At 47.6% G+C, this 20,591-nt stretch overlaps 1 protein-coding gene across 2 annotated transcripts in view; it reads right to left on the bottom strand.

The window, feature by feature from the left end:
• Positions 1-20,591, bottom strand: part of SPAG16 (sperm associated antigen 16) — a 775,737-nt gene that overhangs the window by 102,976 nt on the left and 652,170 nt on the right. The window contains exon 16 of one of the 2 annotated variants that reach the window (XM_084819334.1): positions 20,316-20,489. The exons of the other annotated variant lie outside the window; for it this stretch is intronic. Within the exon in view, the coding sequence (XP_084675460.1) occupies positions 20,316-20,489 (174 nt within the window). The remainder of the gene's footprint in view (positions 1-20,315; positions 20,490-20,591) is intronic. 2 annotated transcript variants of the gene reach the window in all.

The following is a 20,591-nucleotide window of genomic DNA, read 5'->3' as shown; positions in this document are numbered from 1 at the left end:
TCTCTGTTGGTTAGGATCAAGTCAAGGATAGCCGATCCTCTAGTTCCTCCTTCTACTTTCTGTAGGCGTAAATTATCAGCAACACAAGTCAGGAATCTCTTGGTGGAGCCGTGTTTTTCACAATTTGTCTCCCAAAAAATATCGGGGAAATTGAAGTCCCCCATTACTACTACGTCACGCTTCCTTGAAACATTGGCAATTTGCTTTTCAAAAGTTTCATCCTTGTCTTCTCCTTGATTGGGTGGCCAGTAGTAGACTCAGACCACCACGTTCCTTTTATTCTTTGCTCCATTTATTTTAACCCAGATGCTCTCAATGGGGCTACCAAGCTCATCCTCCTGTATTTCTGTGCAAAGATATGTATTTTTAACATACAGTGCAACTCCACCTCCCTTTCTGTTCCTCCTGTTCTTTTTGAACAAGTTATATCCTTCATAGGGATGGCGGAGAATTTCTCCCCGAAACTTCGGGGGGCCGAGTGCCAACGTGTTCGGCCCCCCAAACAAGTTTTGGGGAGAAATCCTCCGAACCCCCCCCCCGCCCCCCGCCCCCCCCGGGACGGGACTTACCTTTGCCGAATGTCCCTCCCGGCGGCGGGTCCGGCTGGCAGTTCAGCGGGTGTTCGAGCGGGGCGGGAGCGGCAGCCAGTCTTTCGACCGGCTGCCGCCGCCGCCATTGCAATAAAAGAAAAACAAAAACAAACGCCCCCTGATAGGCTACGTGACGATTAACGTAGCCTATCACGGCTAGATTTGCAAAGTCAGCCGTGATAGGCTACGTCAATCATCACGTAGCCTATCACGGGTGACTTAAAAAAAAAAAACGCGTACGGATAATGGTGGCCCCCATAGGGAGCCGCCATTCCCGTTCCTTATTTGGTCGCTGTAGTCTACATAAAGATTTACATGACTATGGCAAAAATAAGGGCAACGATTTAGACTTTGCAAATCTAGCCGTGATAGGCTACGTTAATCGTCACGTAGCCTATCAGGGGGCGTTTGTTTTGTTTTTTTTAAACTTTGAAGTTCGCGGCCGGGCGAGGCGGGAAGCCTCCTCTCCGGCCTGAATTTCGGCCGGGGCGAGGCAGGAAGCCTCCCCCCCGGCCTGAACTTCGCGGGGGGAGCAGCGAAACGCCTCCCCCCCACCGCGAACAAGCTTCGGCGAAAGGTAAGGGACTTTCGTCCACCCCTAATCCTTCAATTGCTGCATTCCAGTCATGGGAGTCATCCCACCATGTTTCAGTTACACCTATCAAGTCATAATTTCCCTCCTGTATTAAGAGTTCAAGTTTGTTCTGTTTGTTTCCCATAGGGATGTACGAAATGTACTCACCCGTCCGTTCCAGGGCATCAGCGGTGGGGGGGGGAGGCATTCCGTCCCTCCCCCCGGAATCCTCCCGAGCTGGCTCCACTCCACGGCGACTCCACGGAGCCATCGGCTGGGACCAGCTACCGCTAGAATTCCGGCCGCCGCCAGGCTGCTGCGGCCACCATTTGCATGGCTGCCAAGCTGTGATAGGCTACGTAAGTATTTACATAGCCTATCATGGCAAAAGGAAGCCATGCAAATGGCGGCCGCTACGACGGCTGCCATTTGCGGCTGCAGCAACCCAGCAGTGGCTGGGAGACCAGCCGTCGCCATCGCTGCTGCCGCTGGAGCCACCGCCGCCGCATCCGCTGCCAGGTAAGCTCTGTCCCGGGGGATTCTGCGGGGTGGCAGAGGCCGTTCCGCCACGGATTCGGGGGGGGGGCGGATTCTAAGGAATCCGGCCTCACTGGAGTCCGTGGTGGAATTCTCTGACATCCCTAGTTTCCCATACTCTGGGCATTAGTATATAGACATCAAAGACCATGTGCTTTATAGTCTGTCTTTCCTCCTACATGTTTCTGAAGACAATTGTTGGGCGCTATTAGAGCTATTCTCTCCATTGTGGTGCATGAGCCTTCGTCCATCGTTACCCCCAACATTACATCTCCCTCCCCCATAGGATTCAGTTTAAAGCCCTCCTGATGAAGTTCTTCATGCTGTGGCCAAACACATTCTTCCCAGCCTTTGCGAGGTGCAACCCGTCCCTTGCCAACAGTCCATCTTCCAGGAAGTATAGCCGTGGTCCCAGAATCCAAATCTCTCGTGCTGGCACCACCTTCGCAGCCAGTCATTCACCTGGAATATTTTTCTTTCCCTTTCTATCCCTCTTCTAACTACCAGAAGGATGGAGGAAAAAACTATCTGGACCCAAAGTTCTTGAGTTTCCTTCCCAAAGCTTCAAAGTCTAATATGATTTCTTTGTAGCTCTGCTTGGTGGTATCATTTGTTCCCACATGGATGAGAAGAAAGGGACACCTGTCAGTGGGCTTTATGAGTGCAGGCAACCCTTCAGTCACGTCTCTAATCTGTCCTCCTGGGAGACAGCATACCTGGCGAGTCCATGGGTCTTTGCGACATACTTGGGTTTCAATCCCACATAGCAAGGAGTTTCCCACCAGTACTACTCTTACCTCTAGTATTTTAGTTCATCAGTTCCCTATTGATGCCCCTAAATTCTTAATCATACATATTCAGTTATTGCACAGGCTTCCTGTCATGAGTAAAGACCACTGAGGGTTAAAATGTTTGATACACTGAGGAAATATTTCATATATTTAAAAATGACACATAGAGAAAGGAGAAGAGTGAACCAGGAAGTCAAAAGGCCATCTGACCTAGGGATGTACGAAACTCCCCTTACCTGGCTCCGCTGGGTTCCGCTGGGGGGGGGGGAAGAGGCACACCGTCCCTCCCCCCGGAATCCTCGCCGGGGGGGGAGGCGCTCCACGCCTCCCCCCTGGAATCCTGGCTGGCCGGTTCCGCTCCACGGGGATTCTGCAGAGCCACCGGCCGGCTCCGCCAGCAGCCAGACATCCAGCCGCTGGCTAGCAGGGACGCAAATGGCGGCGGCCATAGCTGCCGCCGTTTGCGTCCCTGTAGTCAGCCGTGATAGGCTATGTAAAGACTTATGTAGCCTATCACGTCTGGCTTAAACAAAACAAACAAACACGCGCGCGTACGCAAATGGCGGTGGCTATGGCCGCCGCCATTTGCGTATGCATTTTTTTTTTTTAAAGCCACGTGTGATAGGCTACGTAAGTCTTTACGTAGCCTATCATGTCTTGTAAAAAAAGAAAGAAAAAACCCCAGACAAGACTGCAAATGGCGGCGGCGGCAGCCAGTTGGAAGACCAGCCGCCGCCACTCCCGCTGAAGCTGCCGCTGCCTGGAACATCTGCCCCAGGTAAGTCTCATCCCGGGGGGGATCCGCGGGGGGGCAGGCCGTTCCGCCACAGATTTCGGGGGGCTGAATGCACTGGCATTCGGCCTCACCGAGATCCGTGGTGGAATTCTCTGCCATCCCTAATCTGAACTGAAAGTTGTTCAGTGCAAAGGTAGACTAAGGATGCCCAAGAACAACACCGCAGGAGGCAGATGTTTAGTAGATGAATCTGTCTCCATTCCTCCTACAAAAGTGACACCTGTTGGATAACTTCCTGTAATCTAGCTGCTAATGGCACAGGAGTCTTGCCAAAAAAAGGGAGGACAATAACCCTAGTGTTCCTTTCAATCTCTCATATGCACAGTTTCAGTTCATCCAATCCCTGCAAACCACATTTCACATATGAACAACCCACACTGATTTTCCCAGGTGGCTGTGGATGATGACAGTTATAGGATGAGTAGGCCATCTCCTAATGTCTCTAGCTACCAGTGTGGTCTAGTGTACACTTCTGGCCATGTTTTCCATGAAAGGCAATTTTTTTTAAAAAATAAACAAGTATATGAACCTGCTGTTGTTCCATCTATTGTCTGCTTTGCCTGGCTGTGGCTCCTTCAAGATCCCAGGGAGAAGTCTTTCCAGCTTGTTCCCTGAGATTCTCCTTAAGTAGAGAAGCCAGGGACTGAACCTGAACCTGGAACCTTATGCAGGCAAAGCATGTATTCTTCACTAAACTATGGCACCTCCTCTTGTCATCACTCTTCTGTGGTGGGTGTTAGGTACTACGTGGCCTGGTCCCTCTTCCTTAACCCTCAGTTTCCTCAATAAACTGAGGAATCCCAATCCTCCCTTCATCCACATTTGGTGAGGACCTGGGATTGCTCTCTTCCCAGCCTGAAAGTTGAGATTGCCCCAGTGGAAAATGCAGGTCCTTCTGTTGTTCCAGATGGGGCATTTAGGTAGAGGGGTCCATGGTTGCTCTGGAGCATGGGGCTGGGCTGGGACAAATGCATACAGCAGTTGTCCCTCTGCATGCATTTGGTGGCGGACCTGGGAGAACATTTTGCCCTTGTTTCACCTTCCCACAGTTGGCATGGTTATTAGGAAGACATTCTTTCAGTTCCTGAACTGCGCAAAACAATGCACAAATTGCCGCCATTAAAACAATGGAATGGGCATATTGGCTTGACTCACTACAGATCAAGTCGATGCCAGCGGGGGAAAACGGAATGAAATCTGCAGGGCTAAACTGGAAAAATCTGTTGTGTTTTCACCCCCAAATAAAATTCTCATAATCCCTAGATTACGCACAGACCTTGATTACCACAGTCCTTAGGAGGATGGGGAGTGGGGATGGGGGAAAGAGGCATCCTACCCATTCAAATATTTTCTGGCCAGTGATAAGGACAGTCATCTGCTAATCTGCATAGCATAAGGAATCTGCCAGGCTAAAGGTGTCCAACCAGTTGGGCCCTTTTAGCAGTCTCTTTTCACAGTCACAGAAATACAGAGTTGGGGGACCTCAAGAGATCATTAGTTCAACTCCCAATCTCGTATCTCAGGTCTATGACTGCACTGGGAAAATTCTGCTTTTTAAAATGTTTCTTTAAAGGTTTGGGTTTTTTTTGTACTGACTGTATATTTGTTCTCCCTTTGGAGCTGCTCAGTGCATTTGTGAAAGAAGGCTGGAGAACTAAAGTGAAAGGGAGAGGAGGAGAGCTTGTTCATGCTCTCACAGCATATTAGAGGCAAATAAAGGAATATTATCTGTGCACAGCAGCAGCAATGAGAAAGCAAGAGTGTGCTTTGTTGCTTGTGTGCCAAATGTAATCCTAGCCTGAAGTATTATCTGGCTGAGTGATTGTCCAGCAGAACTGCCAGAGTGGCAGAGAGAGTCTGTCTTCACCTTGGGGTGGAATGGAGATTTTTCTTACTTGTCATGGAATGCCCATTGATTAGGGCAGGCAGAAAGGGGTGAAATGAGAGAATCAGGCGGGCTCTCAAAGTGCAACTATTTAATTGTTCAATTGCCTTGGTTGCCAGGACAGAAAAGCCTCTGCTATCTTAGAGCCTTATTGAATCATTTTTGCAATGCTCAAGGTGACATTTGTTATAATATATGGGATTATTCCCCTTACCACTGGAGGCAGAGGATCAGATTTAGACTAAGGCTGAAATCCTATAGACATTTACTTGGGGGTAAGTCCCAAGATACACAATCCATAGCAAACAAGAAATCACAGCCTATGAAAAGTCAAACAATACATTCCATGGCAGGTTCATAATGAGTCATAGTTCAAACAGAGAGAGTTCTAGATTTCACAGACAATTAAGGTGAAACAGACCAGTTGAGAAGTGTTTCTCGCAGCTGGGATGGAGGGAAGTGCCAGACATGAAGGGCTACAGGCAGTAAACGATGGACGGTAATGACGGACAATAAAGATGGACAGTAAAGACAACGTTCTCAGCCAAGGTTCCTAGCCTGGGCACTGGCTTAAAAGCAAGGAGGGGGGCTGCAATAACATACCTCTTGACTATCTAACTGATAGGAGATTTTAGCCTATAAACGAGCCCGCTGCCAAACACTCTGTTATGCCCTCTTGACGTTTCAACCTGTATGACAACTCTGAAAACCCCACCCCTTTTGCTAGTTTCTCATGGTGAGACTGCTAGCTTTCTTAACTATAGGCATGAGATTCAAGGTCAAAAATTAGCAGCTGGACAGGAGCGGTTCAGCTCCTCTGAGAAAACTGACAGAGATAAGTTCACATTTATTCTGACATTCCACAGGTTGATTAGGCTCAAACCAGTTCCACTTCCTCTTGCCATTACATGAATGATTACACTAATCTCTTAGGCCCTGGGCTTCTTACTACTGAACCAGGTTCTAACCTCCCCCCGATCATTTCTGAATACTCCCTGATCACTTCTGATCAGATCCTGACTGTAAACTATAAACCCAACTATAAACGAAATTCAGGCCGGGGGGGGGGGGGGGGGGCTTCCCGCCTCGCCCGGCCGCGAACTCGAAAGTTTACAAAAAAACCCAAAAATGCCCCCTGATAGGCTACGTGACGATTGACGTAGCCTATCACGGCTGACTTTGCAAATCTAGCCATGATAGGCTACGTTAATCGTCACGTAGCCTATCAGGGGGCGTTTTTTTTTTCTTTTATTGGAATGGCGGTGGCGGCAGCCGGTCGAAAGACCGGCTGCCGCTCCCGCCCCGCACGAACACCCGCCGAACCGCCGGCCGGACCCGCCGCCGGGAGGGACATTCGGCGAAGGTAAGTCCCGTCCCGGGGGGGGGTTGCGGGGTGCGGGGGGGTGCGGAGGATTTCTCCCCGAAACTTGTTCGGGGGGCCGAACACGTTGGCGCTCGGCCCCCCGAAGTTTCGGGGAGAAATTCTACACCATCCCTAGCGGCAGGCACTGGTTGAGCGCTAGGGGCAGGCCATGCCAGGTAAGGGGAACAAGGGAGAGATGTGTAGTATCTGTCCCCTGCTCCGGGCCTGTCCGGAGCCAAAGGATGGCTGGGGGAGGCGTGACCCCATCTTCTGGCCTTCGTTTGCTGCTCTGCAATGCCAGGTCTGTTACGCAGAAAACCTCCCTCATCCATGACATGATCCTGGATGAGGGTGCAGACCTGGCATGTATTATGGAGACCTGGCTGGCCGAGGCTGCTGCTCCAACCCTTGCGGCCATGTGTCCAGCTGGATTTTCGTATGCACAGCAGCTGAGGGCTGGGGATCGGGAAGGGGGAGTGGCTGTTATCTACCGAGAGTCCTTGGTCTTCACCAGACCCCCTCTCCGGGAGACCAAGGTTGCTGAGTGCATGTACTGGAGGTTGGGCCCGAAGGGCAGTCTGGGGATTCTGCTCGTGTACCGTCCAACCCACTGCACGACTGACTCCCTGGCCGAGGTGCTTGAGGTGGTCTCTGATGTGCGTGTACAGTCCCCTAACTTACTGGTGTTGGGGGCCTTCAACGTACATTCGGAGGCCATCCTCACAGGAGCACCTCGGGACTTCATGGAGACCATGACATCCTGAGAGCTGCACCATATTCTAACTGGGCCCACCCATGTAGCCGGTCATGCACTAGAACTTGTGTTTGTTTCTGGAGAAGTGGGGAGTGATCTGGAAGTCGGGGGTATATCCACCAGCCCCTTGTCATGGTCAGATCACTATCTGGTGACGTTGGACTTCTCGGTTCCACAACCCCTCCGCAGGGGTGGAGGACCCATTAAAATGGTCCGCCCCAGGCGTCTTATGGATCCAAATGGATTCCTGAACGCGCTTGGGGATTCTCTGGGGCATGCCAACAGCCACTCGGTCGAGACCCTGGTGGGTGGCTGGAATGCTGCAATCACTGGGGCATTAGATCAGGTGGCTCCGAAACGCCCTCTCACCCTGAACAGGGCTCGGACTGCACCATGGTTCAATCCGCGGTTACGAGCTCTGAAACAGGAGGTGAGACGGCTAGAGTGCCGGTGGCGGAAGTCTCGCTCCAAAGACAATCAGACACGGGATAGAGCTGTATCTTCAGCCTATCACGTGGCGGTGAAGGCAGCAAAAAAGGAATATTATGCTGCCTCCATCGCGTCTGCAGAGTGCTGTCCCAGGAGGCTGTTCCAAGTGGTCCGGAGCCTGGTCGGTCCTGCGGCTCCGGAACCACTGGAGCATTCTAAGGCCTCCTGTGAGGCCTTGGCAAGGCACTTTGCAGATAAAATTGATCAGATTAGGAGTGTTACTCCGCATGCTGTGGATACAGTTAGTGAGCAAGAGGCGGCCTGTGGCAAACCGGTTTTGTGGGATCGGTTCCAGCTTCTTCCTCCTGATGAAGTGGACAAGGTGCTTTCATCTGTAAGGCCGATGACCAGCTTACTTGATCCTTGCCCATCTTGGCTCATTATGGGCTGCAGAGAGAGACTGGGTGAGGGGATCAGGGTGGTGGTGAACACCTCCCTTGAGGAGGGAGTGATGCCATCAGCCCTCAAGGAGGCAGTCATAAGACTGCTCTTAAAGAAGCCCTCCTTGGATCCCCAAGTTCTGAACAACTTTCGCCCAGTCTCAAATCTGCCATTTTTGGGCAAGGTGATTGAGCGGGTGGTGGCGATTCAGTTGAAGGAACACTTGGAAGAAACCAAGTATCTAGACCCATTTCAGTCGGGCTTCAGGCTTGGGCATGGGACAAAAACGGCCTTGGTCGCCTTGGTGGATGATATGAGGAGGGCTCTGGATAGGGGTAAATGCTCCTTCCTTGTTCTCCTTGACCTCTCAGGTGGTTTTGATACCGTTGACTACGGTATCCTCTTGGACTGCCTGGAGGGGTTGGGCATTGGAGACACCATACTGCGGTGGTTCCAGTCCTTCTTCTCCGGCAGGTACCAGAGGGTAGCACTGGGAGAGGAGGTTTCGGACCCGTGGCCACTCACTTCTGGGGTGCCACAGGGTTCCATTCTCTCCCCGATGCTATTTAACATCTATGTGAAGCCGCTGGGGGCTATCATCAGGAGGTTTGGGGTGCGGTGTCATCAATATGCGGTTGACACGCAGCTCTATCTCTTGTTCAAATTAGGGGTGCATGAAAGTCCCTTACCTGTCCTCGAAGCTTTTCGCGGTGGGGGGGAGGCGCTTCGCTGCTCCCCCCGCGAAGTTCAGGCTGGGGGGGAGGCTTCCCGCCTCGCCCGGCCGAAATTCAGGCCGGGGGGGAGGCTTCCCACCTCGCCCGGCCGAAATTCAGGCCAGGGAGGAGGCGCCTCGCCCGGCCGCAAACTAAACAGTTAAAAAAAAAGACCAACGCCCCCGTGATAGGCTACGTGATGATTAACATAGCCTATCACAGCTAGATCTGCAAAGTCAGCCGTGATAGGCTACGTAAATCGTCACGTAGCCTATCACGGGTGACTTTAAAAAAAAAAAAAGCGCGTACACAAATGGCGGCCCCCATAGGGAGCTGCCATTCGCGTTCCTTATTTGGTCGCTGTAGTCTACGTAAATCTTTACGTAGACTACAGCAACCAAATAAGGAACAGGAATGGCGGCTCCCTATGGGGGCCGCCATTATCCGTATGCGTTTTTTTTTTTTTAAAGTCACCCGTGATAGGCTACGTGATGATTTACGTAGCCTATCACGGCTGACTTTGCAGATCTAGCCGTGATAGGCTACGTTAATCGTCACGTAGCCTATCACGGGGGCGTTGTTTTTTTTTTCCTTTTATTGGAATGGCGGCGGTGGCAGCCGGTCGAAAGACCGGCTGCCGCTCCCCCCCCGGACGAAGACCCGCCGAACTGCCGGCCAGACCCGCCGCCAGGAGGGACATTTGCCAAAGGTAAGTCCCGTCCCGGGGGGGGGGGCGGGGGGGGGTGCAGAGAACTTCTCCCCGAAACTTGTTCGGGGGGCCGAACACGTTGGCGCTCGGCCCCCCGAAGTTTCGGGGAGAAATTCTCTGCCAACCCTAGTTCAAATCTTCACCAAGGTTGGCTGTAGAATCCCTGTCCAAATGTCTGGAGACGGTGAGTGGCTGGATGGGGAGGAATAAGCTGAAGCTGAACCCTGACAAGACCAAGGTACTTTTGGTGGGAGACAAGAGGAGGCTGGGGGATGTTGACCTGGTGTTGAATGGGGTACGGCTACTCTTGAAAGACCAGGTCCGCAGCCTGGGGGTCATTTTCGACTCCCGGCTGTCCATGGAGGCTCAGGTGTCAGCTGTGAGCTGGACAGTGCTGTACCGACTCCATCTGATACGGCGGCTGTGCCCCTACCTTCCCGACCATCTGCTCCCATCGGTAGTGCATGCCCTGGTCTCCTCTCGTTTAGACTACCGTAATGCATTCTACATGGGGTTACCCTTGAAGACGGTTCAGAAGCTGCAGCTTGTACAGAACGCGGCGGCTCGCCTGATTAAAGGCAGCCGCCGGCGAGATCACATCACTCCAGTGCTGAAGGAGTTGCACTGGTTACCAGTTGTTTTCTGGGCCAAATTCAAGGTGCTGGTTTTGACCTTTAAAACCCTATATGGTTCCGGCCCAGCCTATCTTAAGGAGCGCCTCCAGCAGCACCAGACAGGCCGCTTAACAAGATCAGCCTCGGATGGCCTTCTCTCTGTCCCATCAGCCACGACAGCTAGACTGGTGGGGATGAGGGAGAGGGCCTTTTCTGTGGTGGCCCCACTCTGTGGAACTCCCTCCCTAGGGAACTCCGTCATGCCCCCTCTTTAATGAGCTTCCATCATGCATTAAAAACGTTGTTGTTCAGGCAGGCATTTGGGGTGGGTTAGGGTATTTTAGAAAATGTTTTTATTGTAGAATTTTATTGTTTTAAACTGTTTTTATTGTATGTTGTACATCGCCCAGAGTGGCTGGGTGACCAGCCAGATGGGCGATTAATAAATTTAATAAATAAATGAGCCCCTCAGGTCAGAAGGTGTCCAATATACTACTGGGGAAGAGCAGAGGGAATTTCCAAGTAGCACCAGAAAGAGTGAAGCGGCTGGGCCAAAGCCGAAAGGACACTCAGCTGTGGATGTGTCTGGTGGTGAAAAGAAAATCCGATGCTGTAAAGAACAATATTGTTTAGGAACCTGGAATGTCAGATCAATGAATCAAGGTAAGCTGGAGGTGGTCAAACATGAGATGGCAAGATTGAACATGGACATCTTGGGAATCAGCGAACTAAAATGGACAGGCATGGGCGAATTTAATTCAGGTGACCATTATATCTACTACTGTGGGCAAGAATCCCTTAGAAGAAATGGAGTAGCACTCATAGTCAACAAAAGGGTGGGAAAAGCAGTCCTGGGGTACAATCTCAAAAACGATAGAATGATCTCAGTACGAATCCAAGGCAAACCATTCAACATCACAGTAATTCAGGTCTATGCCCCAACCACTGATGCGGAAGAAGCGAGGTTGATCGGTTCTATGAAGACCTACAACACCTTCTAGAACTAACACCAAAAAAAGATGTCCTCTTCATCATAGGGGATTGGAATGCTAAAGTAGGAAGTCAAGAAATCACCGGGATAACAGGCAAGCATGGCCTTGGTGTACAAAATGAAGCAGGACAAAAGCTAATAGAGTTTTGCCAAGAGAACACGCTGATCATAGCAAACACTCTTTTCCAACAGCACAAGAGACGACTCTACACATGGACATCACCAGATGGTCAATATCGAAATCAGATTGATTATGTCCTTTGCAGCCAAAGATGGAGAAGTTCTATACAGTCAGTAAAAACAAGACCTGGAGCTGACTGTGGCTCAGATCATGAGCTTCTTATTGCAAAATTTCGGCTTAAATTGAAGAACGTAGGGAAAACCACTAAACCATTCAGGTATGACCTAAATCATATCCCTTATGAATATACAGTGGAGGTGAGGAATAGATTTCAGGGATAAGACCTGATATTGTGCCTGAGGAACTATGGACGGAGGTCTGTAACATTGTTCAGGAGGCAGCAACGAAATCCATCCCAAAGAAAAAGAAATGCAAGAAAGCAAAGTGGCTGTCTGATGAGGCTTTACAAGGAGCTGAAGAAAGAAGGGAAGCGAAAAGCAAGGGAGAAAGGGGAAGATATACCCAACTGAATGCAGAGTTCCAGAGAATAGCAAGGAGAGACAAGAAGGCCTTCTTAAATGAACAATGCAAAGAAATCGAGGAAAACAACAGAATGGGAAAGACGAGAGATCTCTTCAAGAAAATTGGAGATCTCAAGGGAACATTTTGTGCAAAGACGGGCATGATAAAGGACAAAGAAGGCAGGGACCTAACAGAAGCAGATGAGATTAAGAAGAGGTGGAAAGAATACACAGAAGAACTATACAGGAAAGATCTTAATGTCCCTGATAGCCATGATAGTGCGCTCACTGAACTTGAGCCGGACATCCTCGAGAGTGAAATCAAGTGGGCCTTAGGAAGCATTAGTAACAACAAAGCTAGCAGAGATGACAGTATTCCAGCTGAGCTATTTAAAATCCTAAAAGATGATGCTGTTAAAGTGCTGCACTCAATATGCCAACAAATCTGGAACACTCAACAGTGGCCACAAGACTGGAAAAGGTCAGTTTACATTCCAATTCCAAAGAAGGGCAACGCCAAAGAGTGTTCAAACTACCGCACAATTGCGCTCATTTCACATGCCAGCAAGGTGATGCTCAAAATCCTACAAGCTAGGCTTCAGCAGTATGCGAACCGAGAACTACCGGAAGTACAAGCTGGGTTTTGAAGAGGCAGTGGAACTAGAGATCAAATCACCAACGTTCGCTGGATCATGGAGAAAGCAAGAGAATTCCAGAAAAACGTCTATTTCTGCTTCATTGACTACGCTAAAGCCTTTGATAGTGTGGATCACAACAAACTGTGGCAAATTCTTAAAGTGATGGGAGTACCAGACCACCTTATCTGTCTCCTGAGAAACCTGTACGAGGGTCAAGAAGCAACAGTAAGAACCAGACATGGAACAACTGAGTGGTTCAAAATTGGGAAAGGAGTACGACATGGCTGCATATTGTCGCCCTGCTTATTTAACTTATATGCAGAGTACATCATGAGAAACACCAGGTTGGATGAATCACAGGTTGGAATTAAGATTGCCGGGAGAATTATCAACAACCTCCGATATGCAGACGATACCACCCTAATGGCAGAAAGTGAAGGGGATCTAAAGAGCCTCTTGTTGAGGGTGAAAGTGGAGAGTGCAAAAGCTGGTTTGAAACTCAACATTAAAAAAACTAAGATCATGGAATCTGGCCCCATCACTTCCTGGCATATAGAAGGGGAAGAAATGGAAGCAGTGACAGATTTTACTTTCTTGGGCTCCAAGATCACCGCAGACGGTGACTGTAGCCATGAAATTAAAAGTCGCTTGCTCCTTGGGAGGAAAGCTATGGCAAACCTAGACAGCATAGTAAGAAGCAGAGACATCACCTTGCCGACAAAGGTCCATCTAATCAAAGCTATGGTTTTCCCAGTAGTAATGTGTGGCTGTGAGAGCTGAACTATAAGGAAGGCTGAGCGCCGAAGAATTGATGCTTTCGAACTGTGGTGCTGGAGAAGACTCTTACAAGTCCCCTGGACTGCAAGGAGGTCAAATCAGTCAATCCTAAAGGAAATCAATCCTGAGTGCTCATTGGAAGGACAGATACTGAAGCTGAAGCTCAAATATTTTGGCCACCTAATGCGAAGAGAAAACTCTCTGGAAAAGACCCTGATGCTGGGAAAGACTGAAGGCAAAAGGAGAAGGGGACGACAGAGGATGAGATGGCTAGATAGCATCACCGATGCAATGAATATGAACTTGAGCACACTCCGGGAGAGAGCGCAGGACAGGAAGGCCTGGCGTGCTATGGTCCATGGGGTCACGAAGAGTCGGACACGACTGAACAACAACAACAAGATGTGGTGGTGGTGGGGCTCCTCAATAGCTGCTCAGAAGCATATCACATGTTAAAGATGCTTTCCAGAAAAGTACAGATTAATCATTTCTGCTTTTCTCCTTTTGTCTACAAAGTTCTAGTCTACAAAGCACCATGCTGTTAGACCACCCAATATCCCATGCTCAGTGAGGGTTAGCGAAAAAACAACTGTTCCTGCTAGGGCCAATAGGTGTTTGCAGTGAACCTTGTGGCTAGGTTACAGCTGGTGTCCCCCATCACAGCAACCCTCCCTAGCAATGGTTCAGAAGAGGAGAAAGGAATAGAATTAGGTGATGCTAATTCTGTTGTGACAGTTGTTACATTGCTTTGTGGTGATTTATGTTTTTCCCACAGAGTTGCTAGGGGTGTTGACTCTTTGTAATGGCATGACTGGCAAAGGAATGGTAGTGTCTGTTGGTGGTTTTGTAGCAGTTTTTGAATTTATACTGCCTAGTTCAGGGGTGCTCAACCTCTGGCCCTCCAGATGTTTTGGCCTGCAGCTACCATCATCCCTCCCCATTGGCCATACTGGCTAGGGCTGATGGAAGTTGTAGGCCAAAACATCTGTAGGGCCACCAGTTGCCTACCCCTGGCCTAGCTTGTGTTGGTGCACAAAGCAGCAAGGTGAGAATTCAGCTGCTCCTCACACAAAATCAAATCAGACCTATTCTACGTTGAATAGCAATGGATGCCAACAAGGCAGAGTCTTTGGGCATTAAAAAACAAAGACAGATGCACAGCATAGTTTCAGGTGATTTTGCTCAGGTGAAGTAAATGTGACTAAATGGACTTAAATTCAACTGAAATGGCTTATACTATAGGAAGGAGAAGGCAGAATTCACAATGTTTTGCTAATCATATTGTTTTCAGCTAGGAATAACAATTTTACAGTATGCATTAAAGGTTTGAATCGCTTCATTAATCATGCTCACTTCTTCATTGGTCTAGATATGATTCATACCTTATTTTGCAAAGACTAAAGCAAAAGGTTGAGTTTTTCACTTCTTTACTAGAGTGTTTTGGTCTGATTGTTATGAAAATTGTTTCTACCTTGCTTAACTGCTTTGTCTCAGAAAGTGCAGGCTATAATTGCAGGCACCATCCCTAGCCTACCTCCAGCTCCATTTTTAATTTCCCTTGCCTGAATTGGAAATAAGGAGCTATGATTTATTGTTCTCCTCACTCTGTGAAAGAAGGGAAGGTTACAGGTCTTTTCTTCCAAAGCATAAAAGTAATCACTAGTTTTGGTTCAAAGCAATGAAGAGATAGGATGAAAGAGAGAGTGAGAGAGCAGAGAACAGCTTTTACTTTATCCATCTATAATTGACTTAAGTAAATATTCCAATTTTTAAATGCAAGGATTAACAAGAGATGGTGAGAACATTCTAGAGAGATACTCAAAGCCAACTGAATAGTCTGAGTGTGAAGTTTAATAACACATCTGAGGTTTTAGTCCAGATGCTTGTGAACAATCAAAAATGAAGCGAGCAATCCTATTAGAAATATTAATGGAAGGAAAGGCAGTTTAGGCATCCTGTATTATAAATTCTAGCCTTGGGTGTGTGATTTAAACACATTTGCTGCCAAGGGAACACCACATACATGTATACACTTGCTGCTGTTAAGAAAGGAAGCATTAGAGAGTTGTTGCTAATGAAAAACAATCAGCTGAGAAGAAGCAAATTTCAAATTTATGTCTATGTCACGGATGCCTGGAAAGGGAAGATGCTATATCCATAAATATTAGTTTGTGACTAAGAACAGGTGAGCCCTTAGAGGGGGGGAAAGTATTCTCCATTTACTTTTTCACGTAGCATATTAACAGAGTCTATTTTGTACCCTTTTGAAAAGGAGAATTATCCATACATTGACATTAAAAGGCACATTATAGTTTGCTTGTAATGATTGTTCACTTTTGCAAATTCCAGAGGCTTTTACACAATGTAGCAAAGTTTGCTGACTGAAGAAAAGCATCTGCCCACTTTCTTGCCCCTTTGGTTCAACCTATCTATGCTCAGGCAAGGCTATGGCCAAGATCCAAAGAACCATACAAAAAGTTCTGTGCCCCCAAAGGAGATCTGAATTTGTGCTGCTCACCCACCATGCCACATGTAAAACTCATTTAAAACAATGGACAGAGCTCCCCAAAGTATTTTGTGATATAACATGTGGGTCTGCTGTTCAAAGAAAGAAATAACGAATTCCGTAAGTCATAGTTCAGCTTTTGATTGTGCATAAATCCGCTTGGTTGTTCAACCCTAGCCTAGAGCTAGGATGCATTGGCTCCCTCTGCCTCTCTTTCTTTTAAGTTATGAACAGGCTCACTGGTAGGGATGGCGGAGAATTTCTCCCCGAAACTTCGGGGGGCCGAGCGCCAACGTGTTCGGCCCCCCGAACAAGTTTCAGGGAGAAATCCTCCGCACCCCCCCGCCCCCCGCACCCCCCCCGGGATGGGACTTACCTTCCCTGAATGTCCCTCCCGGCGGCGGGTCCGGCTGGCGGTTCGTCCGGTGTTCGAGCGGGGCGGGAGCGGCAGCCAGTCTTTCGACCGGCTGCCGCCCCCGCCATTGCAATCAAAGAAAAAAAAAAAAACCCGTCCCCTGATAGGCTACGTGACGATTCACGTAGCCTATCACGGCTAGATTTGCAAAGTCAGCCGTGATAGGCTACATGAATCGTCACGTAGCCTATCACGGGTGACTTTAAAAAAAAAAAAGCGCGTACGCGAATGGCGGCCCCCATAGGGAGCCGCCATTTGCGTTCCTTATTTAGTTGCTGTAGTCTACGTCAATCTTTACGTAGACTACGGCGAAAATAAGGGCAACGCAAATAGCAATGCAACGCAAAAATAGAATTTTATTATTTTAAACTGTTTTATTATATGCTGTACATCGCCCAGAGTGGCTGGGTGACCAGCCAGATGGGCGATTAATAAATTTAATAACTAACTAAATAAAATTCCTTTCCTCAGATGTCATTTATTCCATGTTCTCATTCTTTCATAATATTGCTTCTAAGAAAACATATACTTCTCCCATTGATAAGTTTTCCTTTGGAAGGTGGAAGAGGTGCAACAAATGTTTGTCAGTGTTGTAGGTTGGATGCAAATCGTTGTCCAAAAGGATACAGTGTTTGCCTATTAACTACTTCTTTGATCAGCCATTCCATCCAAAATTCTATTTGAAAGCTCCAGGTGAAACAACCAAAGACAATAAATTGCTAGATTTGGCCCTGGAAATATTTTTCTTCCACTCCTAGTCCTGGCATCAATAACTCAGCAGTTCTCCTTCACTGCTGTCATCTATGAGAGAACTGAAGTGATAACAACGATGTAAATTCTATCTATGATGCTCATGATTCCTGAACTGTTAAAGATTTAAAACACAAATGATAGCCTAGAGAGGTTTCTGATGCTCCCTCTCTCTGGAAAAAACAACCTGAAACCTCTTTTACAAGGGACAGCTGACATATGCCACTTCTAATCCATACAACTGTTGTAAATCTACATTGAGCACCTGTTAAGACTTGAAAATGGAGTATCATTTTCTCCTACAACAACAAATTGTAAGTTGTCACATCATTTGACTATACAACAATGCTTTGGCTATTCAGAAACCTTCCCCACCAAAAAAGCTATGTAAATTCATGTTGTACAACAAGAGACTCCCATGTTGGCAATATGTTACTTTCATTCCTGCCATAATCCTTTGATTTAAGAGGGAGCATCAGTATCTGTGGTTCAATTTCCTTAAGGAGTATAAGGAAACTCCCAGAAAAGGTACCTGTAACTCTACCAGACAGCTCATTTTGGTTATATAAGACAGTATATCTATACCCAGAACCCTAGGTGCCATTTAAGTGGTACAGTAGCACCTTGGACACGACCTTTCTTTTAGTTAATTCCATGCTGCTGCTGAGACATTAAAAAAACCCATGGGAAAAGTCACATAGGTGGGGCTTTTCAATTGTCACTCAGGGGATTGGCCCCACTCACACAGTTGCAGGCCCTTAAGCATTACAGTAGCACCATGGGATGAATGCAGCTCCCCTAATGCCACAGCAACTTTTGAAGAGCACCTAAGCCATTTCCAATTATGCCTGAATTTTCCCTTATGCCCTGCACCATAATTTATTTCTTCCAGTTCTGATGTTCAAGCTATGTGTGCCATTGCTTACGTTGCCCAAACGGCACAAGAGAGAGGCATCGGCAGGCTTGGGCTTTGCAGAAAAAAAAATCTTTAGAAAAAAAGTCCTATGGGTGGAAAAACCCCAAAACAAACCAATGAGGACTGAATGTGCTCTGTGGCCATAGAACAGGAACTGCGGTGGGGTGGGGACAGAAAACAAAAGTGGGTGAGTGGGAATGGAATGGGGCGGCTGGAATCCGTTTGTTGTAGGTTCCGCTTATAACTGAATTCTATGCCCTACTTTCAGTCATGGTCAGCATTCTCTCATGAAAGGTCAGGGACGCATGAAGTATACCTTTTGTTTTCTGCACACAACAGGATGGGGAAAAATGTGATTGATGGCTGCACCACTGTCATTCCTGGAGCACTCCATGAGTTTACATAATTCCACAGCATGGCCTCGCCTCCTCCCCACCATTTTGCTTTGCCCACTCTCATCAACAGACTTGAGCGCCATACACAAGATACAGAGCTCCTCCTCCTCCTCCTCCTTGGTTAGGGCTTCTGATAAATGACAAAAGGACACGTTATCCACTCAGGCTAGAATGTGTGGTTCATATGTGAGCACTGCCATGGATCCTCTTCCACCTCCCCCCACCCCATAATGTTTAGTAAGGCAAATGTACGACACAATGCCATCCTGTTGCATGTTTCCCTGTCTCCGCTTGGTTCTTGCTTTTAGACATGGCAATGCAAATGACATTGTGTCACACATTTTGCCTTGCTAAATGATACAGGGGAGAGAAAAGAAGGCACCAACAGCAGCAACCACATGGCACCTGTACCAAGTATTTCCAGCAAGCGAATAAATAAACCACACATTGCTCGGCACTGTTCTAAAGCAATTTCCTTAGATTATTTGTATTTCCTTTTAAATAGTACACAAAGGCTACCTGCCTGTATTGCTCTAAAGTGTTTACTTTTAAGGAAATGAAAACCTCTAAAATAATCACTATGTGACTGCTTTCCTGCTTCCTATGCTCTAACTACGCTTTTGATTCATTTTATTTACAGGGCTACTGAAATTTGTTTCTTCCCATTGGTCATTCATGCACGCACACAACTCCACTAAAAGCTCCTGGCATTGTAGTTTTATTTACTGTTGAGTTTAAACATTAGCTTACTGTATATAAAATGAAAATTCTGTCAACTGCAGCAACATACTTAAGTGTTTTCTCATTACATTTGAAGGACGGGGGCAGGTCAAAAGCTCAGCAACACAATTTAATGAAACAATACTTTGGTAGAAAGGACTCTACTCCCTACTCACCTCTGTGTTAGTTTGAGCTCAGGAGCACGGTAGACGCAGCGGAGCAATCTGTTGCTCATGTGTCTGCTCTGTGCACATATAAAGCAGGGGGAAGAGATATGCATGGGTGAAGGGAGCTGAAGCTTCCCCATTTTATCTCCCTGCACCCCATTGCTGCCACTACTTTGCTCCCAGGCTGGTTCTAATTCTGAAAGCAAACTGGCCTTGGGAGAAAAGAGCCTGATGTGACACCGCACCCTAAAGTAAAGTGGGGGGAGGTAGGGATGGACGGACTCACTGGAGTCCATGTGCAGTGGGCCAGAAAGTTCCAGCCATTGTGTGCAAGATTTAATTTACAGGAAATAGCAAGTTGGCATTTTTATGTATAATGGCAACTTGCACGGAGGACAGATGGCTGCAGGTGCTCGCAGCTGGGACCGGTAAATCCTGGTGGCTTGCGCAGCTCAGTGGGCGGGGGCTCAGTGGGCGGGGGCTCAGTGAGCTGTGTCCGGGGGGCCAAGTGGGGGGCAGTGTGTCGCACTCCACCCCCTACATGGGTGCTTGCGACATCCCTAGGCAGGATTCAGCTCTCCTCACCCACATGGGACTTTTGTTGTCCAATGTAGACCTCCAATCTCCTCTTTGTACATAAGTGAAGCAGACACATGAATAAGCCAAAATGGCTGCCCCATCGTATCTAGTTTGGGCCTCAGTTTGAATAACTATAGAGAGCTAAAGTGTACAACAAGCAGCTTCTTCGTGCACTCTTTTTGTGTGTTGTATTTCCAATTGTGCTGCTTGAACTATGGGTGAACGGGTAATTCATGCTGATGTCATCAGTGGCACGTATATAAGTGGCATATCAGTGGCATGTACGTATATGATACAACCATATACTTATTGGACAGTTTTTATTTGTAAGTAGCCATGTGGATGGCATTGGCTCCTGGGATAATTGTAGTAAAAAAAATGTATTAATTTTTTTCATTTCATTTATTATATTTCTATACCAATCCATATCCAAAGCTCTCTGGGTGGTTCACAAAAACTATAAACAATTAAAATACATTACACTATGTGCAAAAAGCATTTGCATAGAAACATATATACAGATAACACACATATAGACAACATATATCTAAAAACAATTTTTTAAGCAATCAGCCAAAGACAGTCCAAGACATAATAAAAACTCATTATATGCTGCCAAATACCTGGGAGGAGAGAGCAGTTTTTACCTGGAGCCAACAGATGACAGCATTGGCACCAGGCAGGCCTTGTCAGGGAGATCATTCCACCATAGGGGGGCCACCACCAAGAAGGCCCTCTCTCTTGTTGCCGCCTCCAAGCCGCCCTTGGAGAAGGCAGCCGGAGGAGGGCCTTGGATGCTTAAAGGAAAATAAAAATAAAATATTCAAACAGTACCTAATAAACACAAATCTATTCTATTCTATTCTATTCTATTCTATTCATGTGGCCATACCACCAAT

Source organism: Heloderma suspectum, chromosome 1, assembly GCF_057233095.1.
Source record: "Heloderma suspectum isolate Gila_16-S chromosome 1, 16-S_ref, whole genome shotgun sequence".
NCBI lineage: Eukaryota > Metazoa > Chordata > Lepidosauria > Squamata > Helodermatidae > Heloderma > Heloderma suspectum.
Note: the sequence above shows the minus strand (reverse complement) of the source record. Positions and strands in the feature narration are given on the sequence as shown.